The sequence below is a fragment of the Oncorhynchus mykiss genome, chromosome 24, assembly GCF_057628025.1.
Source record: "Oncorhynchus mykiss isolate SJ-2025 chromosome 24, ASM5762802v1, whole genome shotgun sequence".
Lineage (NCBI taxonomy): Eukaryota > Metazoa > Chordata > Actinopteri > Salmoniformes > Salmonidae > Oncorhynchus > Oncorhynchus mykiss.
The window spans coordinates 15,943,389-15,963,393 of NC_143045.1; the positions used below are offsets into that span (position 1 = coordinate 15,943,389).

The window sequence follows — 20,005 nt, forward strand, 5'->3', positions numbered from 1 at the left end:
AATGTCATAAAGGGTGGCCAAAGTGTTAACGCTACATTTGGCAAACCTTAAGGGGGCTCAGGAGTCATAGGGCTCTAATCAAAAGTAGTACACTATGTAGGGACTAGGGTGCCATTTGGGACGCAAGCCTATGAGTTCAGTCTGTGTACCTGGCTGTTAGACCCTTGGTCCAGGTCAGTAGCAGAGACCTCCAGCACCAGGGAGCCAATAGGAGCATCCTCAGAGAGGTCAGCGGTGTAGCTGGGGCTGGTGAACTGGGGGCTGTGGTCGTTGACGTCCAGGAGAGTGACCTCTACTGTGGCCGTGCTGCTCAGGGCCGGAGAGCCCCCGTCAAGGGCTGTCACTGTCAGACTGTACCTGGCCCTACGTTCCCTGTCCAGCGGTCTGGAGGTGGAGAGAACACCTGACTTCCTGTCCACACGGAAGTCACCTGATGGGTCGCCTGCTAGAGGAGGGAGGGAGGAAGTGGGAGAAACAGAAGAGGAAAAAGGAAGCGAGGAGGAGGCGAGAAAGAGATGCAGAATATGATAGGTAAATCTCACAATTGCGATCAATGGATCAGTAAATTATAAATTCAATTGGATTCCTGTGATCTACAATGAGTTGGATCTTACCTGTGATCTTGTAGGTCATCTCTCCGCTGTCCCCAGCGTCCAGGTCCGTAGCTCTGAGGGTGAACAGCTCAACAGCCTCCATGTTCTCAGGCACATCCAGACTGTAGTACAGTCTACTGAACGTTGGGGCGTTGTCATTCTCATCCAACATCCGGATCCTCACTGACGCCCGGGCAAAGTTAGGAGGCACGCCACCGTCTCGGGCATACACTGGACAAAAGGGGAGAATAGGAATTAAAACAAGGCTTCAGCAGTCTAAAAGTGTTTGTTGTGTATTTATTAACTAAACCATATTGTGTTTCTTAGAGAGATTTAAGACAAACAGAGAAAATAACACCAACATGGCCATTGTACCACTCATGTATCCCATTAAATCAGGACTATAAAAACATGGCCAGTTTGGAATGTTGTGGGTTCCCCATATAAAGGGCCAGTTAACTGTCAGAGTGTACAGTTGTGGGGCCTCTCTGTCCAGGGCTTTAGTGGTTAGGATTAGGATAAGGGTCAGGGTTAAGGACCAGGGTTAGAGCCAGGAGTTAGGCTGAGGGGTTACGGGTTATGGGTCAGGGGACAGGGTAAAATGTTATGGTCAGAGCCAGTTACCTGTCAGTGTGTATTGTTCCTGTGCCTCTCTGTCCAGGGCTTTAGTGGTGGTTATAACACCTGTAGCTGGGTGAATGCTGAAACCCTCATCAGAGATGCCTCCATATGTCACCTGGCCGTTGGTACCTGGAGAGAGAGAGAGAGAGAGAGACAGAAAGAAAGAGAGAGAAGGAGCATATGAAGTCAAACCCGAATACTATCTGTCAGCAGCCTGCACCATCCCCTTGGCCCTTACCTTCAATGTTCTGAAGATGTGAAGGGTCTGGGTAGGTATACACACTGCAGCAGTGGTGGAGCTTCCACAATATTGCTTCCATCTTACAGATACAGTTTGAAAACATCAAAGGGTTAGGGCCAAGGGGAAGTGGTAGGGAGAAGGATTGGAGCCGGCTGTGTAAGTCAAATGGACATCACTTTCATAGGGAGCTGGGCCAGCAGAGTCCTATTCCATTCAGTCATGTTATACTTTGAGCCCTCTCTACCCCCGGGCACTGAAAACATGCGCAAATAAGTGTTTGCGAAAAAAAACACGATCATTTTTTTCTCACCAAAAAGAGCAAAGACAGCAGCATTCCTGTTCTTATTTGTTTGTAGTTGGTTTTGCTGTGTAAGCGGATGGCTGGGCTGCACCGGGGTGGGCGGAGGCTGGTAGATTGTGTGTGTGTGTGTGTTGTGTTGTGTGTGTGTGATAGCGTGCTAACAGAGAAAGACTCTGGCACCATCACCTTACCCCACTAATCACCCTGGAGAGAAACTTTATAATCCTTCTGGGTTATGTGCTCTTGACTAACTCCAGGGGAATGTGAACACACACACACACACACACACACACACACACACACACACTCACCGTCCCCCAGCACGGTCTTCAATTAAAACCAACTGTTACTGCCGATGCTGATGATGTGAACATGCGTTGAACACATGGAGGATCAACACTTAGAACAAGAGGCTCTGCTGGCTGACACTGAGTTCAATTTTTTTTAAGAAACAGTACAGCAAATATGTAGAAGAACTGTGTGTCATCATGTGTACTTTGTATATTACTATGTCATAAAGAAAGCCACCATAACATATAGTTTATGATGAGGGCTTTACAGTCATGTGCTTGTCAGTGCTGTATACTATGTATGTAACGACTGAACCTCCTGTGTTAGCCCACTGATCTCAAGCCTAGCATCTCTCACCTTGGTCCAGGTCGGAGGCCGACACCACCAGAACAGTGGTTCCTGCAGGCTGGTTCTCTGTAATCTGGGCTTGGTACTGGTTCTCCTGGAACCAGGGCACCTGGTCGTTCACGTCGATGACCTGGACAGACAGCAGCTGGCTGGATGAGAGCGCTGGTACCCCGTGGTCCTGGGCTACGATGGTCAGGTTGAAGAGGACCTGCTCCTCCCGGTCGATGGGCTTCAGGATAGACAGAGAACCTGGAAAAGTAGAGGAGAGGGGTAAGAGAGGGAGCCTGGGTGGAGGAGAGGAGTTAGAGAGGGAGCCTGGGGTGGAGGAGAGGGGTAAGAGAAGGATCCTGGGGTGGAGGAGAGGGGTTAGAGAGGGAGCCAGGGGTGGAGGAGAGGAGAGGGGTTAGAGAGGGAGCTTGGGGTGGAGGAGAGGGGTAAGAGAGGGAGCCAGGGGTGGAGGAGAGGAGAGGGGTTAGAGAGGGAGACAGGGGTGGAGGAGAGGGGTTAGAGAGGGAGCCTGGGGTGGAGGAGAGGGGTAAGAGAAGGATCCTGGGGTGGAGGAGAGGGGTTAGAGAGGGAGCCAGGGGTGGAGGAGAGGAGAGGGGTTAGAGAGGGAGCTTGGGGTGGAGGAGAGGGGTAAGAGAGGGAGCCAGGGGTGGAGGAGAGGAGAGGGGTTAGAGAGGGAGACAGGGGTGGAGGAGAGGGGTTAGAGAGGGAGACAGGGGTGGAGGAGAGGGGTTAGAGAGGGAGCCAGGGGTGGAAGAGAGGAGAGGGGTTAGAGAGGGAGCCAGGGGTGGAAGAGAGGAGAGGGGTTAGAGAGGGAGCCAGGGGTGGAGGAGAGGAGAGGGGTTAGAGAGGGAGCCAGGGGTGGAGGAGAGGAGAGGGGTTAGAGAGGGAGCATGTGGTGGAAGAGAGGAGAGGGGTTAGAGAGGGAGCCTGGGGTGGAGGAGAGGAGTTAGAGAGGGAGCCTGGGGTGGAGGAGAGGAGAGGGGTTAGAGAGGGAGCCTGGGGTGGAGGAGAGGAGAGGGGTTAGAGAGGGAGCTTGGGGTGGAGGAGAGGAGAGGGGTTAGAGAGCAAGCCTGGGGTGGAGGAGAGGGGTAAGAGAAGGATCCTGGGGTGGAGGAAAGGAGAGGAGCTAGAGAGGGAGCCCAGGGTGGAGGAGAGGAGTTAGAGAGGAAGCCTAGGGTGGAGGAGAGGAGAGGAGCTAGAGAGGGAGCCTGGGCCTCCCTACCTATTGTGCATTCACACCCTGTGAAAGGTCCCTGTGGTCCAGCACAATTTTGCTAGCTTCAACTTCTACTGTTAGCTTTAACACACTGCTAGCTTCAACTTTCACTGCTTGCTCCAACACTCTGCTAGCTTCAACTTTCACTGCTAGCTCCAACACTCCTCTAGCGTCAACGTTCACTGCTAGCTCCAACACTCTGCTAGCTTCAACGTTCACTGCTAGCTCCAACACTCTGCGAGCTTCAACTTTCACTGCTAGCTCCAACACTCTGCGAGCTTCAACTTTCACTGCTAGTTCCAACACTCTGCGAGCTTCAACTTTCACTGCTAGCTCCAACACTCCACTAGCGTCAACTTTCACTGCTAGCTCCAACACTCTGCTAGCTTCAACTTTCACTGCTAGCTCCAACACTCTGCTAGCTTCACAACTCTGCTAGCTTCAGCTTTCACTGCTAGCTTCACTTCTCTGGTAGCTTCATCTTTCACCAGTGATTCCTCCCTCTCCGTCGGAGGCCAAGCGCTGCTCCTTGCCAAGAGCTTCACTTACTTACACACACCCACCCACCCTGTCCACCCAGTCATCTGTGTGTGTGGATCTATTCCCATGAAAGGCAGAAACAAAACACCAAAGAACCCCAACCTCAGACTGCTGGGAACCATTAAAGGAGCGATTAGAACTGCATGTGTGTTTGTGTGTGTGACTCAGTCCCTCTTTTGAGACTTTGATAACACCCACACACATGCACACTATTTGCAGTTTGGTCTTCTGGACTTTGTTGTGGTGTGTGAGACATGCGTTGACCTTGGCTCCACCCCTCCCCCACTGCCCCACCAATCAGGAACCAAGGAATCCCCTGGTCGGCTGAGGCGATAGAAACAGGAAGCTGTCAAGATCTATCAGGTGTGTCACAGAGAGAGATCGGCCATATTGATCTGGTTCCAGTATGTGTGTGTGTGTGTGTGTGTGTACGTTCATGCCTTGCCCATCTTGAACTGGTTCCAGCAATGCAGGTAATTAGTCAGTATAATGACAGTTAAGGGCATGAGTTAATCCTCTGACCACCTGGTCTGCTCCTGTCCTATCCTGTCCACCGGCACAGGCCAGGGTCTACGATGGCAGGAGAAACGGTCCCATCTCTACACATTCTGTTTTGGTTAGGTTCCCATTACACCAGTACAACAGGGAGCTGTGTAGGAGAAGCCTACTACAGATCATGGTAACCGTGGATCCTTCTGGGTGGAGGATGGGTGTCTCCTAACTCTATTAAGGGTTCTTTCCACCTCTGGGCTCAATGGAAATATTAAATCATCAAACTATGTGTGTCGAGTTTCCCTTTGATCCAGATGAATCCCAGTCAACTCCTGGATTAAACCTCTTTATTTAGGATATTTTTTGGTCCAGGGGTAGGCTTAATCTAGGCCTGAGAATTTGCCCCTGAAAGTTTCAAATTTGTATCAATTTGTGTAAGACGACACTGTTCCCTAGACTAATCCTATTAATAGAAGAAACGAATAGAATGTCTAACATGAGAAGAAACATGTGAGAGCAAGGAAACATCTTTACCTTAGTTCACCTCAGTCTTCAGAACTGTGACTGCTCTACTATAATACAACCATACATACACAATAAAACACTAGGTAAACCAAAGAGACTGGAATTGGAAACATCCAAAATATGTTTTCCATGTTCCTCTCTCTCTCTCTCTCTCTCTCTCTCTCTCTCTCTCTCTCTCTCTCTCTCTCTCTCTCTCTCTCTCCATGTGTTATTAGTGACCAGGCTTAGGACGGGATCACTGAGGAGTCACAACAGCTGAAACTATTCCAACCACTAACTCTGACCATACTAAAGGCTCTGGGGCAAGTTATCTCAGAGAGTACAGAGATACAGAGAGAAAACAACAAACCCAAAAACTTAAAACAGAACCAACATAACCCCCCTCATCCCTCCTTCCCCTCCCGTCTCACTCTCTCTTTGACGGTTGCGGCTCATTAAAGCATGAAATTGAAATGCAGTCAGTGCTGTGCCCTCTCTTTCCTCTGCTCCCAGGGCCAGGTAACGAGAAGGAGAGGGAAGCCTTAATCTCAGCGATGCATTGCAGGCCTGGTGTGTGTGTGTTTGTGTGTGTGTGTAATCTCAGCGCAGCACGGCAGCCCTGCCCGTTGCGTGTCTAGCAGTGTATGTTCACTGCCAGCCACACTCGCTGCGGCCTTCTGCTATGGAAAAAGTAGTTAAACTGCAGCCAGATAGCTGGATCGTTACTTACAGCGGTGGTGGTTGTTACAGCTGCAGCAGTGTTGGTGGTGGCAGGGTTTAGCGCTCAGGTAGGCAGGCATACGCAATGTACTGGGGTAACTTCGTTAACTCTGATTCGTCTCTCACACGACATCTCTTCACACTTCCCTGTTTATACGGTTTTAACTGTGCTGGGGCCTGATTATAGGTTGAACCTTATGAGACTCTCTCACAGACCCAACCACATGCAAGCTAGTAATATGGTACCAATAGCCTTCTGACATCACACCATGTGTTTACAGTACAGCTGGCAACTACATGATTGCTCTCGTGAGAAAACAATACCGTGTGCCAGTGTTACCGACTGGGTTTGAACTCGTGCCACAAGGCTGTGTTATCCAGCTGAGCTAAAGCCTAGGGCATTAGCTTGGGGAGCTGACAAAAGTCTTCAGGTCTCAGACTAGGTTACCTTTCTGTGAGCGTGGTTCACCAAGCCACTTCCATCACACTAGGAGTTCTTTAAATGACCCACCAGTATTAGGGTTGAGGCTGAACGTCCCTCCAGCATTGCCAGTCTTGATGAAGTAGCTGACCCGTCTGTTCTCCCCCTGGTCGGCATCTCGCGCCACAACGTAGAGAACCACGAAGCCCACAGGCTGGTCCTCCATGACACTGACCGCGGAAGGCGAGCTAAACACTGGAGCGTTGTCGTTCTCGTCTGTCACAAACACCCTCGCTGTCACGGAGCCCCAGCGCCGCTGGCTGACGTTCAGGGCGGAGTCTGTCGCCTGTACGACCAGGATGAGGGAGGAAGTAACCTCATGGTCCAGTTCCTGCGCCAGGGTCAGGACGCCAGTGGAAGGGTGAAGGGTCAGGATGTCAGGGAGGTCAGGGTACTGGAACACAGTAGAATTAAATATAACTTTATCAGTCCAGGGTACTAGAACAGAGTAGAATATAATATAATGTTTTCAGTCCAGGGTACTGGAATAGAGTCAAATACAATATAACTTTATTAGTCCAGGGTACTGAAACAGAAGAGAATACAGAAGAGAATGACTTTATTAGTTCATCTGCAGAGATATAAATAATTATTCTTCTCTACTCCCTAAACCACTAGTTTATGGGGTTAAGTGTCTTGCTCAAGGGCACAACGGCAGGAGATGGTCTAGTTGCCAGTGAGTACATCTCCAATTTTCACCACCGGTCTGGAATTTGAAACAGCAATGTATCTGTTACTGATGTTTGCTTCTCTAACCTGTGGGTCCTACCCCTAACCTCCTAACCTTAACCCCCAAACCCTACCTGGTGCAGGATGGAGTAGGTCAGCAGGCTGTTGGGTCCTGATCCATCCTGGTCCGAGGCCTGGAAGGTGTAGATGGATGCCCCAGGCACCATGTTCTCAGGTATCACCATGGTAACGGGGTCCTCCGGGAAGTAGGGTGCGTGGTCGTTGCTGTCCTTCACCTCGATGTCCAGCTGCACCAGGTGGCTGCTGGGTAATGTCATGGAGAAGTCGTCCACCTCTATCTGTAGTGTGTAGCGGGCAGATCGCTCGTAGTCCAGCTCCCTTGCCAGGTACACGTCACCTGTCTGACGGTCCACCATGAACGTTCCGTCTCGGTCTGACCCGCCCACCACCGTATAGGTCACCTGACCAGCCTCAGGGAGCTCTAAGCTGTCATGTGACTTCACAGAGCCAATCACAGAGCCCGGTTTGGCCTCCTCGACGGAGTTTAAGTATATGGAGAAGGAGTTGGCTTTGGAAGGAGCTCTGCTCGCACTCAGGACCTGTGGACAGAGACATGGGGATATGGTAAGCATACTGTATATCCTCAATACACCACTCAGGACCTATAGACAGAGACATGGGGATATGGTAAGCATACTGTATATCCCCATTACACCACTCAGGACCTATAGACAGAGCCATAGGGATATGGTAAGCATACTGTATATCCTCAATACACCACTCAGGACCTATAGACAGAGACATGGGGATATGGTAAGCATACTGTATATCCTCAATACACCACTCAGGACCTATAGACAGAGACATGGGGATATGGTAAGCATACTGTATATCCTCAATACACCACTCAGGACCTATAGACAGAGCCATAGGGATATGGTAAGCATACTGTATATCCTCAATACACCACTCAGGACCTATAGACAGAGACATGGGGATATGGTAAGCATACTGTATATCCTCAATACACCACTCAGGACCTATAGACAGAGACATGGGGATATGGTAAGCATACTGTATATCCTCAATACACCACTCAGGACCTATAGACAGAGACATGGGGATATGGTAAGCATACTGTATATCCTCAATACACCACTCAGGACCTATAGACAGAGCCATAGGGAGATGGTAAGCATACTGTATATCCCCATTACACCACTCAGGACCTATAGACAGAGCCATAGGGATATGGTAAGCATACTGTATATCCTCAATACACCACTCAGGACCTATAGACAGAGCCATAGGGATATGGTAAGCATACTGTATATCCTCAATACACCACTCAGGACCTATAGACAGAGCCATAGGGATATGGTAAGCATACTGTATATCCTCAATACACCACTCAGGACCTATAGACAGAGCCATAGGGATATGGTAAGCATACTGTATATCCCCATTACACCACTCAGGACCTATAGACAGAGACATGGGGATATGGTAAGCATACTGTATATCCTCAATACACCACTCAGGACCTATAGACAGAGACATGGGGATATGGTAAGCATACTGTATATCCTCAATACACCACTCAGGACCTATAGACAGAGACATGGGGATATGGTAAGCATACTGTATATCCTCAATACACCACTCAGGACCTATAGACAGAGACATGGGGATATGGTAAGCATACTGTATATCCCCATTACACCACTCAGGACCTATAGACAGAGACATGGGGATATGGTAAGCATACTGTATATCCTCAATAAACCACTCAGGACCTATAGACAGAGACATGGGGATATGGTAAGCATACTGTATATCCTCAATACACCACTCAGGACCTATAGACAGAGACATGGGGATATGGTAAGCATATATCATCAATATATTGGTGTGTAGGTATTGGTTTGTAGGTAGTTAACTTCATCACCAGGTTCAATAGCGAGAGCTATTTATAACTGGGATCTTTAAACAATCTGTTAACCTTTGAGGAATATTTTGAGCAACTATGAAAATCATTGACATTAATGATAATCCATTTAGCAAGATAGCTGAACATTAACACTCAGCAGACTCACGCTATGTGTTTAATAAAGACCATTATACATGCCTTGTGACGGTTGGAGCTACATTTTCCAATACAACGCTAAGGAATCCAAATATTCAATGGGACGCTGTGAACCTGCAACAGATTTCCACCCTCCCACTCTCTTTTCTCACTGTGAATTAAAGAAACTGAACGTTTTAAGAGTTTTTTTTACAAACTCCCACAACAGGCCTGCTAGTGCTAATCACGTTTAATCAGATAGGCATGTCACTGCCAGGAAAAATAATAAGGGATGAAAGTCAACATAATCAAAAAAGGAAATTGTAGTGAGCTTTCAGATCTCACTGCAGTGGGTTGGACTCGGGCGTCTACAGTATTGAGTTTTTACACCTCCCTTGATGACCAATCAGAAGAACATGAAAGACTTCAGCTTTGACACATCGCTCCCTTTGTATGGAAACAGGCACCAGAAGTTACACATATGCCACATTGTTCTAATAAGCCTGTTTTTCAGATCGCTCAAAGCAGGGGATGGAGTCACAGGGTTTAAATATCTGACAGAGAGAGAGAGAGCGAGAGAGAGAGAGAATAAATGAATGAAAGTGAGAGAGTTAGACCAGGAGAAATAGAGAGAGAGAGCAAGACAAGGAGAAAGAGAGAGAGAGGAAGGAAAATAAAATAGTTTTGTACTCTTATCCATTTTTCTCCTCAACAAATACTTGTTGATGCTTAATTCATTACAATTACAACCTACAATACCTTGATAAACCATAGGTACACTATACAGCACCACTATGTTGGCAGTCACTAAACAGCCCATGCTCTTTATGAAACATAATATGACAATCTATTAATTAACTCCACATTAGACGGCAAATTGAACGTCAACAAGCGTTAGAATTTGTGAGATCATATCCTGTCCCTACTGCTGTACTTGTCTTGGACGAGGGCTCTGATAGAAACATGTCAACAGACAAGAACAACACAGCCATGTTAAATCCTATTACACACTAATTATTACTCACATTCTTCACGTCAGAAGAACAGGAGGAATGAGGGAAGGAAAAAATAAAAGAAATAAGGAACACAGAGACGCTGTTTTACTGCAGCCATTACAAGACCCTTCTATTTTCCTGGAACCTTAGAGATTCCGGTCTGCGTTCCAAATGGCAACCTATTCCCTACATAGGGCACTGGTCTAAAGAAGTGCACCATACAGGGAATAGGGTGTCATTTGGGATGCATCTTGGATTTACAGCTACAGAGTTCCTTCCATTGTGCTGGCCTGGTCGGTCACTATTTAGTTGTATATTAAATATTAATTAAATGAACTTGAATAGTGTATTTTATGTGGGTGCATATCCCAGGCGGTGTCGTATTGAAGTGAGGCTACTGTATTAAAAGTGTTGAAGTCATTCAGTATGGTCTTGATCAGAGCAATCACAGCTGGTGATCATCATGGGCCAGATGGGAGCACTTGATTCATACCTACTGTAGTTTTCCATCTCTTTTGAAAAGTCACAGAGAAGGAGAAGTGAGGGAGGGGGGGGGGGGGGGGGGGAGGGAGGGAGGGAGGAAGGAAGGAAGGAAGGAAGGAAGGAAGGAAGGAAGGAAGGTTGTCAGAAATCAGACTGCCACGTCTATTTGGAACGACTTTGTTGTGAGGGGCCAGACTTCTAGAGCCAGACATCTAGAGCCAGACTTCTAGAGCAAGCTTGACGTAGTACTTCTCCCAATATTTTAGTTAAATATGGGATATTTGATAGATTGGTGTTGGCTATGATCTAGCAGTTTTCTGACCTTTATGATTAGGATACAGCTAGATCTGTGAGAAGAAAGGTGGTAGGGGATAGGAGATAGCAGTCTGAGGTAGGGCTCTCACCTGTATGTGGGGGGTTAGGGGTCTCACCTGTATGTGTAGTGTACAGGTAGCGCTGTGAGAGGGAAGGAGTTATGGGCTAGGGCTTAGGGGTCTCAACTGTATGTGTAGTGTACAGGTAGCGCTGTGAGAGGGAAGGAGTTATGGGCTAGGGGTTAGGGGTCTCACCAGTATGTGTAGTGAACAGGTAGCACTGTGAGAGGGAAGGAGTTATGGGCTAGGGGTTAGGGGTCTCACCAGTAGGTGTAGTGTACAGGTAGCGCTGTGAGAGGGAAGGAGTTATGGGCTAGGGCTTAGGGGTCTCACCTGTATGTGTAGTGAACAGGTAGCGCTGTGAGAGGGCTGGCCTCGGTCAGTGGCGGTCACAGTGAAGCTGTACTCAGCTCTGTCAGAGTGACTCAGAGGAGAGGAGGAACGCAGTTCACCTGTAGTCGGGTTCAGAGAGAAACGCTCTGCTCTGGGACCTGTAGAGGAGGGAGGGAGAAAAAGAGAGCGAAAGAAAAAGAGAGACCGAGTGAGTGAGTGAGTGAGTGAGTGAGTCCAGCTACAAATTGTTACACAGAGTTGTTTTTGGAAACAATGCCAGAGGAAAACAATGCATTCCTCACATAATCACTCAACGGCAGAAAATAGCAAATTACTCTTCAATCATTAACTTATACACAATCCCTCCCTTACTCTCTCCCTCACTCTCTCCCTCCTTCCCTCCCTCTCTCACCTGACATGGAGTAGTACACAGTGCCGTTCTCTCCCTCATCAGGGTCCTTGGCCTGTACTTTCCCCAGCAGTAGACCTGATGCCTGGCCCTCCATCACCTATGGAATGAAATCACAAGGTAAAACGGTGACTTGTTTTCTTCTCAACGCTGACCACTAACATATCATGTGAGACCCCATGCCCTAAGGGCCCTGGTCAAAAGTAGTGTACAATATAGGGAATAGGCTGCCATTTGGGACGCAGCCTCACTATCACCTGCATGGTCAGTCCTCTGCCAGGCTGGCTGTGTCTGAAGGAGGGAGTGTTGTCGTTCTCATCCAGGACGGTGATGAAGGCTGTCCCTGTAGCGCTGCGTGGGGGAGTACCTCCATCCTGGACCACCAACAACACCTGGTAACTACTCTGCTGCTCCCTGTCCAGACCTACACGGGTACTGATCTCACCTGAGGGAGAGAGGGAGAGGACACAGGGAGAGAGGAAGGAGGGAGAAAGAGAGAGAGTGAGAGAAACGGGAGGGAGAGAAGTAATGATGATAAATTAAAGGGAGAGCATGTCATCACACACACACAGGCATGGCAGCAACCTGAACAGCTGCAGTGAAGGTTAGAGTTATCTCGAGAGCGGCTACACACAATCTCACAGCAGCTAACCTGATTTATTTTCACAGAGAACATACAGCACAGGGAGCTGCAGTAGGAGAATGAGTGAGGGTGAATGGTCATGTAAATTGTGGTGTTGTGCGTTGTGTGTCTATTCTGAGTGCCACATCTGAAGTTCCTGTGGTAAATATAACGTTATTATACACGGAGTGTGTTAAGTCTTGAGACAATTGAGACATGGATTGTGTATGTGCCATTCAGAGGGTGAATGGGCAAGACAAAATGCCTTTGAATGGGATATGGTAGAAGGTGCCAAGCGCACCGGTTTGTGTAATGAACTGCAACGCCGCTGAGTTTTTCCTGCTCAACAGTTTCCCGTGTGTATCAAGAATGGTCCACCTCCCAAAGGACATCGAGCCCACTTGACAACTGTGGGAAGCATTGGAGTCAACATGGGCCAGCATTCCTGTGGAACACTTTCGACACCTTGTAGAGTCCATGCCCGGACAAATTGAGCCTGTTCTGAGGTGGGGGGGTGGGGGGGGGGGGGGGGGTGCAGCTCAATATCAGGAAGGTGTTGTTAATGTTTTGTACACTCAGTGTATCTTTTTTTAGTCCATTCATTAACCCGTCTTTGAACTACCTGTGTGTGAGTTGATCTGGAAGCTTCTGTCTGGGTGTAGGAGTCTGTAACTGAGCCTGCCGTTGAGCCCTGAGTCGCGATCCATAGCCGAAACCCGTCCGAACCCTGACCCCACCGGAAGGTTCTCTCTCACGGCCAGGAAAGCCCTCTCCTGTGTCAAACGAGGTGAGTTGTCGTTCTCATCGGTCACCGACACCCTCACCGTGGCACTGCCCGTCTTCTTCAGCTGCCCGTGGCCCGACGTGGCCAGAACCATCAACATGTACATGTCCTTCACCTGGGCAAAGGTCATGGACACACTTTTAAAGGACATGACACTTTCAATTTAAGTTTGTCAGACGTTTTCAGGCCTCTAAAGAAGTCTAATGTCAGATGAATAAGACCAACATGATCGATATCAATCAAAGTGGCTAAGAAGCATTCAGTGTGCGGGTCTGGACAAGTTTATATATCTTCCTGTCACATGTCCCTCACCTCTCTGTCCAGAGCGCTCTTCACAAACAGCCAGCCGCTGTCTGCTGCAATGCCAAACCCTGCTGCGTCTCCGTCAGGTCTCAGGTAGTACGCCAGTGGAGAGGAGGAGCCTGAACCCGTGGTGTCCAGGCTCAGAGCTCGCACCTGTAGATGGATGAATTAAGTAATTCATCAGAAATACATACAAAACATTACAGAACTGACAGTTCTGTTTGATATGTGAGATATTATGTCTATTGTTATATACAGAAAAATGTGTCCAAGGCAATGTTCCCCTTTCAACCTGTGGATGAACAGTCTACATGATGTGCAGCAGATATTGGGCCGGTTTCCAGGATACAGATGAAGCCTATTTTGGACAACAGAAATCGCTTTCAATGGAAATTCAAATTGTTGTTACTCCAGGGTAGGATTACTGTAGTCTGGGTCTGGGAAACCTGCCCTCAATATAATTTTCTTACATACAACAGAATTGTATCCAATACTATTTTCCTCTTGGGGACAATAAAGGGTTCCACTTTATTTGGATAGTCCCATGTAGATGATCTGCAGATACTCAAACTATCAACAACCGATCAACTGCAACTCTGTTGATACATAACAGCGTGCTGATGTTACGTTTAGGGATAGTTAGAAGACATTTTTGTTGGCTGTTAGTTGAACAATCTACAGGACATACCTGTAGGAAGCGTGTGCTGAGCGGCGTGTTCTCCCTCAGCTCCACGCGGTAGGTCAGGGTGTCGAACACGGGACCGTGGTCGTTCTCCGCCTGGACATGCACCACCAGCATCATGGTAGAGCTTAGCTGCGGCGCGCCGCCATCTTTAGCTGTCACCGTCAGGTCGTAACGCGGCGTTACGTCGTATGACAGCCCGCCAACCAGCCGGATCTCCCCTGTGCTGCGCTCCATGGAAAAGGTTCTTTGACCTCCGATTGAGGTCGTGGTAGAGGAAAGATCAAAGGTCATCTGGCCGTTGAGGCCGGAGTCCCGGTCTTTGGCCTGGACTCTGTAGACCACCGTCCCTATCTCTGTGTGCTCCGGGAGGAGGAGAGACTCAGAAGAGGAGGGCATGAAGACCGGAGCGTTGTCGTTGATGTCCTGGATGGTGATGTGGACGTGGGTCTGACCGAAGGCAGGGGGGCTGCCGCTACGAGCCTGGAGCTCCAGGGTTAGAGAGGGCTGGGCCTCGTGGTCCAGAGGAAGGCTGGTCCGCAGGGCACCACTCTCTGGGTCCACAGTGAAGTAGCCAGCAGGGTCTCCAGAGGAGATGGTGTACAGGATGTCCTTACTGGGGCCGCCTGGAAACAGACAGGGGAAGTTGAATGTTTTATTATCCCTTATGCACAGGATACACATGGTATACACCATCCAACGAAATGCTTACTTGCAGGTTCTTTATCAACAACGCAACAACATTAAGAAATAATAAAAGACAACAATATGAACATAAAGTAAATGGCTCAGTAGAAAATAATACATATCTTAGCATAAGTATAATACATGAAGGAACCATTTATAGTCCAATATTTTACGTGTATTGGGGAAGGGAGGCAAGTGTTTAAACTGTGCAGTATTTATCAATCATAATAACAGTCTGGTAGCAGCAGTTGTGATGTGTCTGTAGCATGAATGTGTGTTTTATGTGTGTGTGTGTGTGTGTGTGTGTGTGTGTGTGTGTGTGTGTGTGTGTGTGTGTGTGTGTGTGTGTGTGTGTGTGTGTGTGTGTGAGTGAGTGTATATTCGTGTGGGTGTGTGAGTGTGTGAGTGTGTAAGTGAGTGCATGTTTGTGAATACAGATGCAATTGTGTGTGTGAGTTTATTTTATTTGTATCTTTTGAAGTGAGATGACAAGATCCAGAGCCAGACCAGACGAGGAGAATAGAACCAGATCAGACGAGGAGAATAGAACCAGACCAGACGAGGAGAATAGAACCAGACCAGACGAGGAGAATAGAACCACACCAGACGAGGAGAATAGAACCAGTCCAGACGAGGAGAATAGAACCAGACCAGACGAGGAGAATAGAACCAGACCAGACGAGGAGAATAGAACCAGTCCAAATGAGGAGACCAGAACCAGAACAGACGAGGAGACCAGAACCAGACCAGACGAGGAGAATAGAACCAGACCAGACGAGGAGAATAGAACCAGACCAGACGAGGAGAATAGAACCAGACCAGACGAGGAGAACAGAACCAGACCAGACGAGGAGAATAGAACCAGACCAGACGAGGAGAATAGAACCAGACCAGACGAGGAGGATAGAACCAGTCCAAATGAGGAGACCAGAACCAGAACAGACGAGGAGACCAGAACCAGACCAGACGAGGAGAATAGAACCAGACCAGACGAGGAGAATAGAACCAGACCAGACGAGGAGAATAGAACCAGACCAGACGAGGAGACCAGAACCAGACCAGACGAGGAGAATAGAACCAGATCAGATGAGGAGAATAGAACCAGAGCAGACGAGGAGAATAGAACCAGACCAGACGAGGAGACCAGAACCAGACCAGACGAGGAGAATAGAACCAGACCAGACGAGGAGAATAGAACCAGACCAGACGAGGAGACCAGAACCAGACCAGACGAGGAGAATAGAACCAGACCAGACGAGGAGAATAGAACCAGACCAGACGAGGAGAATAGAACCAGAGCAGACGAGGAGAATAGAACCAGGCCAGACGAGGAGAATAGAACCAGTCCAGACGAGGAGACCAGAAGCAGTCCAGACGAGGAGACCAGAACTAGTCAAGACGAGGAGACCAGAACCAGACCAGACAAGGATGACCAGAACCAGAGCAGACAAGGAGACCAGAACCAGAACAGACGAAGAGAATAGAACCAGACCAGACGAGGAGGGCCAGAACCAGACCAGACCAGATGAGGAGACCAGAACCAGACCAGGCAGAGAGCACTTCAGTTACAATATACTCCCCCTCAGTCATTTGTCAAGTATTTTACACTGTGACAGAGTCCTAAATATCCAAAGTAATGATTATAAAAACAATGTGCTGGGATGGAATGTGTGATTAATGTGATTTCTAAACGAGGTGTGTACAGTGGCTCGCTGCCTATTTGAACAACTGGTACAGGGAGCACAGAGGGAGCACAGAATGCCCCAGTGAGTCCTTTCAGCACATGCTGCCCACACACACACACACACACACACACACACACACACACACACACACACACACACACACTCACACACACTCACACATGCATATGCATACTTTCAAACAGGTGTTAGCGGTCCTTAAGCAATCAGAAGTTCCAATTCCAAGTCACACCCACCGTTCTTACTGATGGCCTGTACAATGCCAACCTCAGTCCCTCGCAGTACGTTTTCAGATACAGTGAAGCTGTACTGGCTGTGTTCGAACACAGGGGGCGCCACCAGGCCTGCCACCACACTGATGTTGACCCGGGCGTTGACCAGTGCTGCCAAACCCCCTCCGTCCTGGGCTGAAACCACCATGGGGATCACCGTGTTGGCCTTGCCATGCAGCGACCGGGACAGGGAGATCACACCTGGTGGAGAAAGGACACAAAACACAGTGGTCAAAGTCAGACACAGTTCCAAATACACACACAGAGACATGAGGATGGACACACACACACACACACAAACATACACACTTTATTTAGTTCCAGGAAAATTCAATTCCAGCGCGCTGGCATCTGGCATCTGTAAGATCCATTAAACACATGGTGGAAAATACAAGAATGCCTTTTTCCTCGATACACCTGTAACTACATAAGAAGTTAATACAGTACTAACCTGTGTCTTTGTTCATAGTTAAAGCTGTACTACATGTAAAAACACCAACCTGTGTCTTTGTTCATAGTTAAAGCTGTACTACATGTAAAAACACCAACCTGTGTCTTTGTTGTTAAAGCTGTACTACATGTAAAAACATCAACCTGTGTCTTTGTTCATAGTTAAAGCTGTACCACATGTAAAAACACCAACCTGTGTCTTTGTTGTTAAAGCTGTACTACATGTAAAAACACCAACCTGTGTCTTTGTTCATAGTTAAAGCTGTACCACATGTAAAAACATCAACCTGTGTCTTTGTTCATAGTTAAAGCTGTACCACATGTAAAAACACCAAGCTGTGTCTTTGTTCATAGTTAAAGCTGTACTACATGTAAAAACACCAACCTGTGTCTTTGTTCATAGTTAAAGCTGTACTACATGTAAAAACACCAACCTGTGTCTTTGTTCATAGTTAAAGCTGTACCACATGTAAAAACACCAACCTGTGTCTTTGTTGTTAAAGCTGTACTACATGTAAAAACACCAACCTGTGTCTTTGTTGTTAAAGCTGTACCACATGTAAAAACACCAACCTGTGTCTTTGTTCATAGTTAAAGCTGTACCACATGTAAAAACACCAACCTGTGTCTTTGTTCATAGTTAAAGCTGTACCACATGTAAAAACACCAACCTGTGTCTTTGTTGTTAAAGCTGTACCACATGTAAAAACACCAACCTGTGTCTTTGTTGTTAAAGCTGTACTACATGTAAAAACACCAACCTGTGTCTTTGTTGTTAAAGCTGTACCACATGTAAAAACACCAACCTGTGTCTTTGTTGTTAAAGCTGTACCACATGTAAAAACACCAACCTGTGTCTTTGTTGTTAAAGCTGTACTACATGTAAAAACACCAACCTGTGTCTTTGTTCATAGTTAAAGCTGTACTACATGTAAAAACACCAACCTGTGTCTTTGTTGTTAAAGCTGTACTACATGTAAAAACACCAACCTGTGTCTTTGTTGTTAAAGCTGTACCACATGTAAAAACACCAACCTGTGTCTTTGTTGTTAAAGCTGTACTACATGTAAAAACACCAACCTGTGTCTTTGTTGTTAAAGCTGTACTACATGTAAAAACACCAACCTGTGTCTTTGTTGTTAAAGCTGTACTACATGTAAAAACACCAACCTGTGTCTTTGTTGTTAAAGCTGTACTACATGTAAAAACACCAACCTGTGTCTTTGTTCATAGTTAAAGCTGTACCACATGTAAAAACACCAACCTGTGTCTTTGTTGTTAAAGCTGTACTACATGTAAAAACACCAACCTGTGTCTTTGTTGTTAAAGCTGTACTACATGTAAAAACACCAACCTGTGTCTTTGTTGTTAAAGCTGTACTACATGTAAAAACACCAACCTGTGTCTTTGTTGTTAAAGCTGTACCACATGTAAAAACACCAACCTGTGTCTTTGTTCATAGTTAAAGCTGTACCACATGTAAAAACACCAACCTGTGTCTTTGTTGTTAAAGCTGTACCACATGTAAAAACACCAAGCTGTGTCTTTGTTGTTAAAGCTGTACCACATGTAAAAACACCAAGCTGTGTCTTTGTTCATAGTTAAAGCTGTACCACATGTAAAAACACCAACCTGTGTCTTTGTTGTTAAAGCTGTACCACATGTAAAAACACCAACCTGTGTCTTTGTTGTTAAAGCTGTACTACATGTAAAAACACCAACCTGTGTCTTTGTTGTTAAAGCTGTACCACATGTAAAAACACCAACCTGTGTCTTTGTTGTTAAAGCTGTACCACATGTAAAAACACCAACCTGTGTCTTTGTTGTTAAAGCTGTACTACATGTAAAAACACCAACCTGTGTCTTTGTTCATAGTTAAAGCTGTACCACATGTAAAAACACCAACCTGTGTCTTTGTTCATAGTTAAAGCTGTACCACATGTAAAAACACCAACCTGTGTCTTTGTTGTTAAAGCTGTACTACATGTAAAAACACCAACCTGTGTCTTTGTTGTTAAAGCTGTACTACATGTAAAAACACCAACCTGTGTCTTTGTTGTTAAAGCTGTACCACATGTAAAAACACCAACCTGTGTCTTTGTTCATAGTTAAAGCTGTACCACATGTAAAAACACCAACCTGTGTCTTTGTTGTTAAAGCTGTACCACATGTAAAAACACCAAGCTGTGTCTTTGTTGTTAAAGCTGTACTACATGTAAAAACACCAACCTGTGTCTTTGTTCATAGTTAAAGCTGTACCACATGTAAAAACACCAAGCTGTGTCTTTGTTCATAGTTAAAGCTGTACCACATGTAAAAACACCAACCTGTGTCTTTGTTGTTAAAGCTGTACTACATGTAAAAACACCAAGCTGTGTCTTTGTTCATAGTTAAAGCTGTACCACATGTAAAAACACCAACCTGTGTCTTTGTTGTTAAAGCTGTACTACATGTAAAAACACCAACCTGTGTCTTTGTTCATAGTTAAAGCTGTACCACATGTAAAAACACCAACCTGTGTCTTTGTTGTTAAAGCTGTACCACATGTAAAAACACCAACCTGTGTCTTTGTTGTTAAAGCTGTACTACATGTAAAAACACCAACCTGTGTCTTTGTTCATAGTTAAAGCTGTACCACATGTAAAAACACCAACCTGTGTCTTTGTTCATAGTTAAAGCTGTACCACATGTAAAAACACCAACCTGTGTCTTTGTTGTTAAAGCTGTACTACATGTAAAAACACCAACCTGTGTCTTTGTTCATAGTTAAAGCTGTACCACATGTAAAAACACCAA

At 46.7% G+C, this 20,005-nt stretch overlaps 1 protein-coding gene across 2 annotated transcripts in view; it reads right to left on the reverse strand.

Annotated features, from left to right (window-relative positions):
- LOC110503349 (protocadherin-16) overlaps positions 1–20,005 on the reverse strand; it is a 189,689-nt gene that overhangs the window by 12,296 nt on the left and 157,388 nt on the right. The window contains exons 5-17 of one of the 2 annotated variants that reach the window (XM_090218447.1): positions 16,724–16,960; positions 14,104–14,723; positions 13,425–13,568; positions 12,951–13,227; positions 11,964–12,151; positions 11,710–11,806; positions 11,298–11,455; positions 7,161–7,646; positions 6,388–6,751; positions 2,405–2,644; positions 1,218–1,343; positions 615–824; positions 150–442 (exon numbers count right to left, since the gene is read on the reverse strand). In XM_090218447.1, coding sequence (XP_090074573.1) covers positions 150–442; positions 615–824; positions 1,218–1,343; positions 2,405–2,644; positions 6,388–6,751; positions 7,161–7,646; positions 11,298–11,455; positions 11,710–11,806; positions 11,964–12,151; positions 12,951–13,227; positions 13,425–13,568; positions 14,104–14,723; positions 16,724–16,960 — 3,440 coding nt within the window. Of the gene's footprint in view, positions 1–149; positions 446–614; positions 825–1,217; positions 1,344–2,404; positions 2,645–6,387; positions 6,752–7,160; positions 7,647–11,297; positions 11,456–11,709; positions 11,807–11,963; positions 12,152–12,950; positions 13,228–13,424; positions 13,569–14,103; positions 14,724–16,723; positions 16,961–20,005 lie in introns of both variants that reach the window. The other variant, XM_090218446.1, reaches the window with a different exon arrangement.